General features: G+C 36.2%; 1 protein-coding gene across 5 annotated transcripts; it reads right to left on the reverse strand.

Moving 5' to 3' along the window:
• Positions 1-2,782: 2,782 nt before the first annotated feature.
• On the reverse strand, positions 2,783-10,861 carry skor1b (SKI family transcriptional corepressor 1b). 5 transcript variants are annotated; one of them, XR_007926212.1, is made up of 8 exons: positions 9,487-10,861; positions 6,866-8,615; positions 6,179-6,266; positions 5,967-6,077; positions 5,812-5,886; positions 5,495-5,569; positions 4,123-4,193; positions 2,783-3,410 (listed from the first exon to the last, which is right to left on the reverse strand). XR_007926212.1 is itself a non-coding variant. In XM_051870505.1 (8 exons), exons 2-8 carry the CDS (start codon positions 8,603-8,605, stop codon positions 3,316-3,318), a joined length of 2,262 nt encoding a protein of 753 aa, XP_051726465.1. In that variant the 5' UTR covers positions 8,606-8,615; positions 9,487-10,857; the 3' UTR covers positions 2,783-3,315. The 5 variants fall into 5 exon arrangements, 3 of the variants coding, with proteins under 3 accessions (XP_051726465.1, XP_051726466.1, XP_051726467.1); XR_007926211.1 differs by having other exon boundaries at positions 2,783-3,413; XM_051870505.1 differs by having other exon boundaries at positions 2,783-3,413; positions 4,123-4,197; positions 9,487-10,857.
• Positions 10,862-13,374: the final 2,513 nt, after the last annotated feature.

Below are 13,374 nucleotides of genomic sequence, written 5' to 3' on the forward strand. Positions count from 1 at the left end.
CAATTCCGATTGTGACATGTTTTTTTTACGTTTCTGCATTTGTAATCACGTGTACTCTGGCATTCCACCGTGTCATATTACATGCTCTAAGCGTTTTTATTTAGTGTTGTTGTAATTTCATATGTGCCTTACAAGTGCAGTTTGTTGCGCCATGATACATCTTACAAAGTCAAGCTCAAGTCCATATATAATTTGCATTTTCATTAAACAGTGCCTAAATCCTTTACAACTTTTGGCTAATTTTATTAGAAAATCGTGTGTGTGTCCTATAAATCAAGACGTAGCCCTGCTGAAAAAAAAAACAGCATATGCTGGTTAAGGTAGGTTTTGGAGCTGGTATGCTGGTTTGAGCTGGTTTATGCTGGTTTTAAGCTGGTCCATGCTGGTCCAGGACCAGCATAAACCAGCTCAAACCAGCATACCAGCTCCAAAACCTACCTTAACCAGCATATGCTGTTTTTTCAGCAGGGAGGCCTAGCTAAACATATTCTTGGCACGTTTCTTGTTCTAGTAAGTTATTCGTAATATTTCTGCTATTTGCTTTTTATAGCCTACTTTTCGTCCCATACATTTCATCCCATCAATTTTAATTGTCAATTGTGCAATTTTTGTAAACAGGCTTAACTGATTCATTCGATGAAAAGATCCGACGATCCAAATTTGGACAGTGCTGCAGTGAACATTCGTGTATTGTATCGTTAAACTTTGTTAAAACTATAAACATGTAACCAGTTTCTCTTTCTACAAGTTCGCTTTAAAAGTAGGCAAGTTAAAGAACCAAGCGGATTGATTTCCAACTATATACAGTAGCGCATTTTTGAATATTTGTTTCAATGTGTAATAACATGAACAAAACGATGTCGAGACTATTACAAATACGCTATGAGAAAGTTATCCACTAGATGGCAGACTTGCACCTTTTTTGCAACTCCGTCTCTGTTAGTGGACTCTTTCTTTCTTTCTTTCTTTCTTTCTTTCTTTCTTTCTTTCTTTCTTTCTTGTAGTAAATTGCAGTAAACTTGGGAGGGCATAAGGATTTAGGCCTATTTCTTTTTTTTTTTTTTTACATAGTTTCCTTTTTTGTTTCTTTAGTTTTATTATTATTAAATAGTTTTATTTAGTTTTTTTCATTGTGCAGCCTATTTATTTATTTATTTTAAATAAAGCCATATTTATGATATATTGGGCACCTGATAATTCTGCTTATCTTTGCTGGATAATTGCAAAAAATTAACTGATAAACCACTAAAGATAGAGTGTACTGACTTGAACACTAGCATAATAATAGGCCTAACTGCTAAAATCAATTTATGTGACCTATTAACATTCTAAAATCCTGATGGGTTAAAAATAGTAAAGTTCTAAACCTTTCATATTGAATACAACTGACTCCAAAATAATAGTAATTATGAAGGCAGAACATTTGTATTTACCATACTAAATATCTTGAGTTGATACGTGAAGCAGCTGCATCTCTTGAGATGCTGTCCATGAAGTACATGTTTTGTGAAAGTTAAGAAAGGAACCAGACAGCATCTTCTTATCTTCAAGGTTGTCCTCAGACTTGTCACAAACCAGCTGAACCAAAATGTAGAGATAGAAACTAATATTAAGTTACAAATGCTCAGAATTCAAACATGGATACATGTGGTGCGTCATTGACCTTCATCACCCATAGTTAACCTTTAGGAGACACAGATGCACACTCACAACGTGTAATGCTGTTATATGAGTATTAAACAAAAATCATAAATTTGTCTTTATTCTATATGTATCCTACATGTACCCTGAATGCAATGTTAGTTGCTTTGGATAAAAGCGTCTGCTGAATGCATAAATGTAAACATCACCAACACTGTAAAAATGATTGTTGCAACTCAAAATGTAGTGATTTTTGTTGTGATGACTCAAAAAACAAGTTGATTAATCTTAAATTTTTAAGGCAGCACGAACACTTGCTCTTTTAAGTCGAAACTGGATATTATTCTAATGTTGAATTTTAAGTTGTGAAAACTAATTGTGACCATGGACCACAAAACCAGTCATAAAGGTCAATTTTTTGAAATCGAGATTTATACATCATATGAAAGCTGAAAAAATAAGCTTTCCATTGATGTATGGCTAGGACAATATTTAGCTGAGATACAACTATTTGAAAATCTTGAATCTGAGGGTGCAAAAAAAAAATCAAAATATTGAAAAAAAATCGCCTTTAAAGTTGTCCAAATGAAGTCCTTAGCAATGCATATCTACTCACAAATACATTTTTTGATATATTTACTGTAGGAAATTTATAAAATATCTTAATGGAACATGATCTTTACTTAATATCCTAATGATATGAAAAATCCATAATTTTGACCCATACAATATATTGTTGGCTATTGCTACAAATATACCTGTGCGACTTATGACTGGTTTTGTGGTCCAGGGTCACAATTGCAGCATTATTATTTTATTTATTTTTTTTTACAGTGAATGAACCAAAATAGAAGGCATAATAAAAGGATGAGGATCATAAATCCACCCCTTCAATATGAATACATGTACAAAACATGTAGTAAATTATAAAAATTCAGAAAAGCATATGTTGTATTAATTGAATTCCAGAGCCAAACCTTTTGGATTTCTACAATGATCAAAACTGTCATAATGATACAGTCATATTCATGGGAATATGCAGGAATATTCAAACTAAGATCTTGATATCAATGTTAAGTTGTTCTTTGGGACTTACACATGCAAATGTAGTTCATTGTTATGAAAAAAGATGAAATAAAGACTGACTCAAACAAGATCATTTAATCCACATTTCAGTATAGGGCTGCCAATTTAAAGTGCTTTACATCAATAATATACAAATATGCAGATGAGAATAAACAACTGACATGGACTTGGAATAAATTATATATACAAAAACATTAATTACTGTTGCATCTAATTTAACAAAATGTCCTAACCTATCACTAAAAAAAAGTAGCACAGGATACATAACAAATATATGCATTGCACATAGCCACTTATTACCAGTGATTTCTACAGCTGATGACAATATGTTTAAGTGGGATGTCAATTTTTTTTTATAATGCAATTTTCTAGAACTTTATATAAATTATACAGTACATACAGTGACTCTGAAAACACTCCTTTGCAAATGAAAATGACTTCATTACAGTGTAAGAGCTAAAATACTACAGTACACACTTGCTTATTCCAGGTCTAAAGGTTGACAGTGTTTTGCAGAGGAAAAAAAGTAAAGTTTTATTTGACACAGCAGTATTTCTAAAGAACATGTATGTCTTGAATAGGTGTCCATCAAGGTGGTAGAAGAGGAGACTTGAAGGTGCAGGTCCCAGTGCAGTGACGGGGAGTTAGCATCTTACACGAGAAATGGTGTAGTGCGTCGTGAGCTTCTGGGAAAAAAGTGAATGGATCATTTAAAACAAAAGCGGGCATACGATTATGTGTTGGTGTGTGTGTGTGTGTGTGTGTGTGTGTGTGTGTGTGTGTGTGTGTGTATGTGTATGTGTATAGAGGGGAAATGTGCTCTAGGACAATAACTGATATAATACACTGCAGTACGGCTCAAATCTGAATTTGAAATTTTAAAACAAATGAACATTATCAAAAATATTCAAGGTCACACTTCTGAATGTGGTCATGCTGTGCCTTTGAGGCTACGTCCTTTAGTCTTTTCAATGCTAATATTTGATTGCCTTTGCCAGAATCAGTTACCTTTTAACCTCTGCTGAATAGTATATCGTGTCTTTCTCTCATGGTCCAACTCGCTGCACAAAGTGTCTGCGCAGGAGAGACAAAGGATATCTCAGGTGTGGATTTTTCCCCTCTCATCTAAACTGGTTTTGGTTTGTGCATGGGCTTTTCCGGCATCCAAATGTACGCACTTCAGAAGCTGACAAAAACCATCGGATCCCTGTCTATGCAACTCCCTTACGCAATGAAAAACTGCATAAACCTACTGATTAGTAGCATATAAAACAACTCAACAAACTCATGTGAACTCCAAAAAGGACCACAGAAGCTGGTGAGTAGTTCTGATAGAAACAGTTTAGTGTGTTGTTGTTTCAGTACAAAAGCTGTCGTGTGAAGTCGAACGCTTACCTCGGACAATCTGGAGTTGCTGCACCATTTCCTCTCTGTATGAAAGCTCCCTTTTCATTTGGTCTTGAAAACTGTCTAAGAAGAAAATGTAACATAAATTAAATATCAAAATACATATACACAAAATAAAAAACTATAGTGCTTTACAAAAATGTTTTGACACTTAATTAATTCTCTCATTTGACTGATTTACCCTGCATTTTTTATTTATTTATATGTGATTCATATATGTATATATTTATATGCGAAGCTGTTTTATGTTTTTTATTTTATTTGTTTTAAAATTGTGTACAATCATGACATCTTTTGGGGTAATAACATTTATTTGAATGGATCGTTGTATGAATCAGTTGTCTATTTTCCCCCCTGTGTTTAAATCATTTTCATGCTAAACTTGATCAAGTATTTTGTTTCTGTTGCAGTATTTCAGTATTTTCTGTACCATTCATTCTCAATTTTTTTTTAAAATATGCTCAGTTTGTGCTGATGAAAAGCCATCCAACAGCAAGAATTAATCCCCAGCATTACATTCAAATAAACTGTCTGCAAAATCTTTTTACTGTCATGAATTTTGGTTCATGTGCCGGTGTTATGCAGAACTCTTCAGCTATACTGAGCTGAAGTTATTGGACTCTGTGTTGCATCTCTTGAAAGACTCCCTCTTGTTTACACTTGACAAAATGATTCTTTAACTGTGAGTTTTTTATAGCTATTTAATTTTAAATGACCAACTATTAATCAGCATTTTAAAGGTAATTTGTAATGCATTAAACATGAATTCTATTCAAACTGCATTTTATTGTTTGCAAAGTTTCAGTTCTTATATATCACGCTAACACTACAATAAGGTTAAAATTAGTTAATGCATTAACTAACAATGAGCAGGACATGTATTACAGTATTTATTCATCTTTGTTAAAGTTAGTTAATAAAAAATACAACTGTCCATTGTTAGTTCATGTTAGCTCAGGTCCATTAAATAATATAAACAAATACTACTTTTGATTATAATAATGTATTAAAATGTTGAAATGAACATTAACTAAGATTAATAAATGCTTTAGAAGTATCTTTCATTGTCAGTTAATGTTAACAAATGTACAATGTTACCAATATCACATTTCAATTTAGGATTACTTATATTGTAGCTTATTTTACCAGTAAAATCAGAATCAGAATGAGCTTTATTGCCAAGTATGTTTGCCAAGGAATTTGTCTCGGTGACAATCAATCAATTAATAAATAAAACAACTCATCTGTTAAGAACATTAACGTGAATGTAAATGTAGAGAATTAGTTTTTGATAGCCTTGTATATGTTTAGAAAAGTGCAAAGAATACATAAGAAAGAAAACTAACATAGAACATCCTACCTTTTAGATTCTGGAATTCACGCTCTAACTTTTTTCTAAGCTCCACTTGTTCCACAAGTTGTTTCTGCAATTCCTCTGTTAAAATAAATAAAAGAAGCAGCTTATTCAAATGTTAAATTTCAAAATAATCAATTCATTACCATTTATTACCATGCTATTCCACGCTCTATCATGGAAACCATAATTTCCAGTAACAACAAATTAAGGTTATATTTTGTGACATAATTTTCCTCATGATGTCATGATTTTTTTCATCAGTTATGTTAAATATGTTGATTAATGGTAATGTCCAGTCATGTATTGTTTTGTTTAGTTACCTTTGGCCATGTTCTCTATGTTTTTCCCAATCAAGGAGCCCCTGCTGCCAGTGTCGTTGCGCATTGCTTCCTCATCTGCACACACAACAAAAACAGCATGAAGAAAACCAACAGACTAGTCTTGAATATCAGGAGGTCCTGTAAACGGTACGCACCATCATTTGGTTCCTTCAGGCGCTCCTCGTTGACGCTGGTTTGATCCTGTTGAGTTTTGGGTTCCATCTCCTCCACTGTAGACGAAGGTTCTTCTTCATGCACGTCTTTAACTATAAAAATATGTTACAAATGCGGCATGTTAATAACGTTCTGTTAAAAAAAAAAAAAAAAAAAAAAAAAAAAAAATCCACATGAATGAAAACAGGCCTACCACTCGTTTCGCGCTGGTACGTCGTCGTTGAACCAAAATAAGACGTGCTCATTTGATGCACGTGCTCGTCTCTTTCCCGCGCATAGACCTGTAAAATTGAGCAGACAATTATTCGCAATTATCCACTTTCACATTTTTTTGTTTGAATGTGATGAACAGAATTCGACTGGAACATTATTTTGATATAATTACATTTTTAACGAACTAAGATTATGAAGAGCCATATCCACTCACAACAAATTACCTGAATTCATTATTAAGCTTTAAAAGCATCGCGACAATTTTCTCCACAATCTGGATGCATTCACCTTTTTCACAAATTGTATTACATTAACAATAATTACCCGAATAATGTACTAAATTGGATTAAAATGAAAATACACTTCATAAATTAAAAATAAATCGAAAAAAATATAGCTGAAGAGAAAAATAAAAAATATCCTATTAAAATTAGATTCGTATTTTTAAAGACATTTCCTTGATTCTGATTTCAGATCTTTTTACGTTATATTTATAGCTTAAAAATAATAGGTTATAATATCTGTGAATAGCCTATAATCATGAATAATTTCATTAAAAATAACATGTTTCGTAGGCCACCTTGCTTTTTAAAAATATTAAGAGAAATTTAATTAAACAAAAATCAGAGGAATTATGCGCGGTCCCGTAGGCTATTTAGTTACTCACTTCAAATCGCGTCGTGTGTTTATTGTCGTGACTCTCCAAATCAGACGACCGCGTTTCACTTGAATTTGTCGTGTGTAGATCACTCATAGTGTGGATCTGGCTATTCTCTTGGTCTTGACCCTTAACCCCGTCACTCTGCGCTACGGTCAAACTCTGTGGACTCCGCCGGTCATCCACAGACAGCTGCAGACACTCCTCATCCTCGTGCGCCTTATGTGACTCGACATCCACATCCGGATCGTCCACACTGTCCACGTCCGGAGACACCGACCTATAACTAGAACTTTCACTCAAGAAGTCTGGTGACATATAGCCGGACCGAGGAGCAGAATACGGACCCCTATTGCCGTATAGTTTCGCGATGCTCTCAACATCTTTAACAACCGGCCTGAATGCAGATATGTAGCTTATTTTTCTGGCGGTGGTGGCTGGCATTCCTTCTATAGACCTGCTCTCGTCCCCAGATTTATCCTCCTCGTTCCGGGTAGACTGAGTGCTGGAACACCGTTCATTATCAAGTAAACTGTCTTTAGGGGTGCTCGTGCTTCGGTCACTTTGCTCTGACGCGTCTAGTTCACTATGTCTGGTGCATAACACGTCAGAAGGAGGTTTAGGTTGGGCATGGTGGTATGTTGGCATGGCCAAGCTGCCTGTCGTAGGCCAAAACATCGGAAAGGAGGGATAGGCACTGTCCTTAGCGCTCGGCCAGAACACTCCTGACAGGTTTGTCTTGTTTGGCTCTCCCATCACCACACCGTCATCCTTCTTCTGACACAATCCAAAAGCCGGGAAACCGTATGGATGTGGAAAGAGCGGTGGTGGAATTTTCTGTAACATCCCAAAACTCTTACTGGGCACCGGAATAACGGGGTAACTGCGGATGCTGCTCGGCATGGTCACGTTCCCCCTGTCATCCTCACATCTGAGGGTTTTGTGAGGCACCTCAGACGGTTCCCCCTGGGTCTGACCTCCCGGTCGTTGCGTACTAAGCGAGGACGAACTTTCAGACCCACCGATTGGCAGCGTCCTCTTGCGGCTGCCGCCGTTAAACATGGCTTTGACATCTTCCCAGGCATGGGCCACGTCATCTGGTGAGTTTTTGTCGCTCAGTTTTAAGTGTCTTCTCCACGAGTTGAAGTTTGCTGCGTCGGGTTGCGTGTATTTGGACTCCGGCGTGCGATGAGAGTGAAATATGAACTTGTTTGGAGAGAAATACATGTTGCAGAACGAACACTTAATGCACTTCGCTCTCGAGCTGTTGTATCTGGCTGGGATGAAATTGCCCCGGCTGCCCCACGCGCATTCGTGCGATACGTCAAAAGCGAAATTTTCTGGTAATTTCGGCGGGCTGTGGGCGCCCAGGAACGACTTGCAGAGCCTCTCGGCCTCTCTCTTTGTAATCATCCCGCAGCGTCTCGAGGAAATGGGCATAGCCCCCGCGCGCCTGAGAATCTCCAGCTGGACCGGAGTGCACTGCACACAGGTGATGCCCAGGGCCACGCGCCGGTTGTGGATTTCGTTATAGCTGTAGTTCTTCAGAAGGGTGTTGGATATTTGAGCTAGGCAAAGTCTCTCTTGACCGTCTATGACTAGTGAAACGATCGGTATTCCGTATAAAGAGGTCTCACTGACTTGGTTCGGCTTGAGTGTTGGCCCAGAGTAAGGCTGCAAGTCTTGTTTGGAGTTCGGCGAACAGCTGGAGTCTCTTCCAGCCGGCAGCTGATTTGGGATAGATTCCATTCCTGGAAATCTGCGAAGAGGGAGAATATTTTTAAGGACACTATTATACTTAATTAGAAACGAAAAACAACAACAATGTATTATTTCACAGAATTTTATAGCGATAATAAAATAATAGCAATAGCCTAATAAAAAAAATTAAAAAAAGGAATAAAGAACGTGTACATGCTGAAAATTCATGAAATGGCCGCCAGGTTTAATTAATCCACATTGAATGAATTTATCTGTCTAAAGAGATTTGTAGAGATACCGAGATTATCGTCTTAATGATATTAACTCTGACATCCTTTTATTGCATCGAAATTCTGGACGTGCTTCGTTTTTAGCCCATTTTTAATGTATTTATACGTTTGTTTACAATACAAGTTTACTTTTTGTGTGCAATACAAAAGACCGTTTCGAAAAATGCAAACAAATGTAGTGTCAACACCAGTGATTATAAAGGAAAGAGCAGAAGGAAATGATTCCTTGAGCCTTGCCAAAGAGCATAAAGGTGTAAGAAGCTTTAAGCCACTTTAATTGTAATTACTAAAAGATGAGCTTTACGTAGGCTATCGGATCTGTTGTTAAAATCAAGTGAACTATAATTAAGACAGGCTCCTTGTTTGCATTCTAGTTTTCAATTGTTAAACTTAAAAATGCGTTTTTTTTCTTTTTACAAATGGACAAATAGATATTTGATTTTATGTCTATAGCCTCTAAAGAGGCTATATATTTCAACAGATTTTACATATTTATGTTTTATTAGGCTACGCATACAGTTTACTTATAGGGTATTATTTGGATAAAATTGTGGATAAAGATACAGACAGCGCAGTTCTTTTAGCTTCTGAACAGTTAAAAAAACAATTTACATCGCAGACATGGACAAATGATCTCACCTTTTTCAGAAGAACGCGAAGTGCCTTTTATATGTGGAGGAAAATGCGTATTCGAAAATGCGTCTTCGACTCCTTTGGATAAATGCGCTGTCCTCTATAGAGCGTTCTGGTAATCAGACGCCTTGGAATCCCGCCGATCTGATATAAAATGTCCACGAGCGTTTGTTTAGCGGTTTTCTTTCAGGCCTATTAGAGCGCGTGGACTTGCATCGTACTCGGCTCTCCCGCGACTACTGTTGAGGTGCGCGCGGAGGGTGACCACATGCTAGTGCGGACCTCAACGACACAACCACTGAAGACATTCGACAGCGCTCAAGTGACAGCTAAACTAATGGCGAGGCACTCCCACTTAGCGCCAGCATATTTACATTAACTATTTGCCTTCGGGACCAATGGGGACGACAGTCAGTGCTGTCATTGAGGCCTGGAGACGTTTAAAGTTCACCACGTGATCTTTTAACACATGAAAGTGATTGCTTGTCTGCCAGTGTGTGCGGGGGCGCGCGTGGCATTTAGGGAGACTTTAGATTAGTCAACCCTAGTAGTAGTCGTATAAATGCTGTATGTAGGCTACGAAAAAGTTTGTTTAATGTGAAATGCCAGTTTCCGTGGGAATTACTACGGTGCGTTCTGAGAAAACGGATAGGCTGTGTGTTATTGTTGTAAGTTTTTTATGAAATAAAATATTTTCTCAGATTTCTCTTCGGTGAATATTATTGTTGTCGCTTTTAAATCGCACCAAAACCTAATAAATAAAAATAAAAAATAGAAAAAAATCGGAGAAAGCAAGCGTAAACTGATTAAGTCCATTAGATTAAACCTAATGTTTACAAAACAAAAAGGCAGAAAGGATCTAGGCTACAGAGAAACGCTTACGATGTTAAGTATTCACAAAGTCAATGACCATCGTCACACTATAGCGAGATCGTGACTGACTGGACCACTATCACATAAACAATATTAATTCACTGATTTGTTGTAATGTCTTTTACCAGGTAGACACACACACACACACACACACACACACACAAAGGAAGTTCTAGATAAAAGAAATCATTTATTTTGTGCATAATTCACAATTTATTTTGTTATGAAATGGAACGTGTACTGGGAATCATAAGAAAAAAGCATATTAAAAGAGTGCATAAACAAAAACGAAAAAGGGGAATGGCCTCGAGCCTTTTCATCTATATTCAGTGTCTGTTTAAAAATAAACTATACTGTTATTGAAAGTGCATGGTGCCGGGGGACTTATAGGCTAAGCAATGATTGTCTCCGGGGGCTATTTGGATCGGTGTGGGTTAGGGGTGTGCTGTTGCCCGCATATGTTTAAGTTCCCACGGGTTAGTTTAACTTTTAGGAGCAATCATTCTTATGAAGACAAAGCGTAATTCACAACGTTACGCTTTAGTTTAAAAGCCGTGTCTGCATTAAATATTTCAGATACAACGCAAAATCAAGTGGATTCCATCTTAAAAGGAGAATGAGATGCAGAAGCAATAGGATGTCTACTACTAATTAAATATTATCACAATAAAATAACCTAATAAACTCTTAAATTGCGGCTACAAAATAGGTCCCCCCTGGAAATTTTTGGCACAAATGACTGTCAAGAAATAAATCAAATGAAACCACCATATCTTATTTTTAATGCTTTTAAAGCGATACCAGAGTGTATTCCATGATTAAAGCGAAGAGTGAATTTTATCTATGTTTTAACCTCGCTAAGTTTAACTGTTCATGATAGTCTCTCCAGAATGCTTGTGATGTGAAAACGAGCGCTTTCTGCAATATTGATAGCGGAGGGAGGTCCTGGGGAGGGAGTTTGGAGTAATGCGACCCAGCCCAGTGCTATTGACTTTCACAGGCAAGAGACTTTCTTTCTCGCCAACAATAATTACCATTTTGGACTGTAATTATTCACTTCTTTTAAATTATTCAGGGACCAAGCTGAATGCCATATTGTTATCCATTATTTCTTTTACTCACCCATCATGGTTAAATTCAGGGCAGGTACGGGAATCCGACACCTCAGACGATATTTAATTTAGCCCTTTTTTTGATCCTTAAGAAATTAGAGACCCTATTCTAGAACAAAGAACACTTAATATGTCAGTAGGTTAATATCTTGTGATAGGCCTATTGATAATGAAAACTGCTTAATATGCAATGTTAACTGCAATTAAGTTAATAACAATAACAACAATAATAATGACTAAAAGTAATAATTTAATGACTAAATTAATAATAGTAATAATTATTATTATTATTATTATGATTTCAAATGGGAAAAAACTCAACCATATTTTTTAGCGGTTAATGGAAAAGAGATAGGCCTACTTTAGTTTCTCTATTTAGCATTTCAATATAAAAGTTGTTGTCAAAAGAGCATTAAACACGCAAATTCGAGTCCCTCCAAAATAGCTATTTAAACAAGATTTGCCTAAATTACTAGGCATCAAGAATATCAATTACGCATAAATTAATAAAAGTCAAATAGGCCTAATTAATTACCTTTAGGCTAAATATCAATCTAAAACTATTACAATTTTAAATATTAGAAATTAAAATGTTCAAATTTATGATTTTTTCTTTTCTCAAAATATCGGAGGAGGCTAATGTTGAAAAAATAAAATAAAAATAAATAAATTTTTTTTAAAAAGTAAAAAGCCCGAAAAAGCCAAACGCAATATTTCAAGCTTAATTACTATTGGATTGCACGTGCTGGCATATCGACAGATTAGACCAAGAACACGGAGCAAGCGTGTTGTGTTGTTATAAAGCGGCAGGGAGTTTCCAGTGACCCTATTCATTCCTGTTAGACAGCTCGTTTGGACAAGTTAATGGCCTTTGAAATAAAAGTGGACAAAATAAAACTTTCTTTAAAAGTTACATTCCAAAACAAATAAATATGAACATTAAATAAAATTCGCCTCAGAAAGGAGCTTGAGAGTAAACACTATTTCTACAAGCTATCAGCATAAAACCATGACCCCAATAAATTTAATTTTAGAGACAAATCAATCCTCTTCTCCTTTATCGATCGCCACACTTGGGCCGCGTTTCAACGCCTTTTTGTTTCACTTCGAAATAGCATTTCGATTAGATCCTTTATTAAGAGCGGATTGCTCCAAAAGGATCTGTGTGGCCAGAAAATTAAATGGTGACATTTTAATTACTGGACATTGATAAAGGCGCCCCGGTAATAGTTGTGTATGAGGACTGGCACGCTGTGTCAACCCAGGTGGACTGAAAAGTGAAGGCTGTGCAGCACAGACTGCACAATACAAACGAGGAAAGGCGCAACAGCTGCACTACAAATGAGCGAATGAAAAGGCTGTGTGACTGTGAATGGCGAAGCAGTCAGTCAGGGTTAATTATTTATTTATTAATTATTTAATATATTTATGAGCTGGATGTTTTAAAAGTAGATATTAATTTTACAAATATGCTATATGTATTTCAACATTTCAGCAACCACAGAAATTATTACAGTCTGCTAGCTAGATAAATGTAGCTAGCTAGCGCTCGCGAACAGAAGTCGCCTTTGCGTTTGTTTACATAGGCCTAACAAAAAACGCTAATCGCCGTCTCTATTGGAAGGCTATATCTACAAAACATAAGTAGGCTTCTGTCATTATTTGCACAAATATGACAAATATATAAAACTAATAGCTATATATTCTAAAAAAAATATTGACAAATATGCCTATATCAAAATAACAAAAAACTTAGGCTAGGCCTAAATTGCGCCTAAAAAAATCGCTAACAAAAGGTTGACTCTCCTGAATGTAACTTAACTGAGTAATTCCAACTCTATCTCATGACCAATTCGACAATTTTACGAGGTGGCTAATTCTTGTCTAAACCCTAGTGATGGGTAGGTTT

Source organism: Ctenopharyngodon idella, chromosome 18 (genome assembly GCF_019924925.1).
Source record: "Ctenopharyngodon idella isolate HZGC_01 chromosome 18, HZGC01, whole genome shotgun sequence".
In the NCBI taxonomy this organism is placed as follows: Eukaryota; Metazoa; Chordata; class Actinopteri; order Cypriniformes; family Xenocyprididae; genus Ctenopharyngodon; species Ctenopharyngodon idella.

What these genes read in the sequence shown, in the direction of transcription:
- skor1b (XM_051870505.1), bottom strand. Translation starts at nt 8,605, where the DNA reads ATGGAATCTATCCCAAATCAGCTGCCGGCTGGAAGAGACTCCAGCTGT. An exon ending in CCTGAAGGAACCAAATGATG is followed by an intron (nt 5,887 to 5,966) that starts GTGCGTACCGTT and finishes TTGTGTGTGCAG; the next exon opens with ATGAGGAAGCAATGCGCAAC. An exon ending in CATAGAGAACATGGCCAAAG is followed by an intron (nt 5,570 to 5,811) that starts GTAACTAAACAA and finishes TTATTTTAACAG; the next exon opens with AGGAATTGCAGAAACAACTT.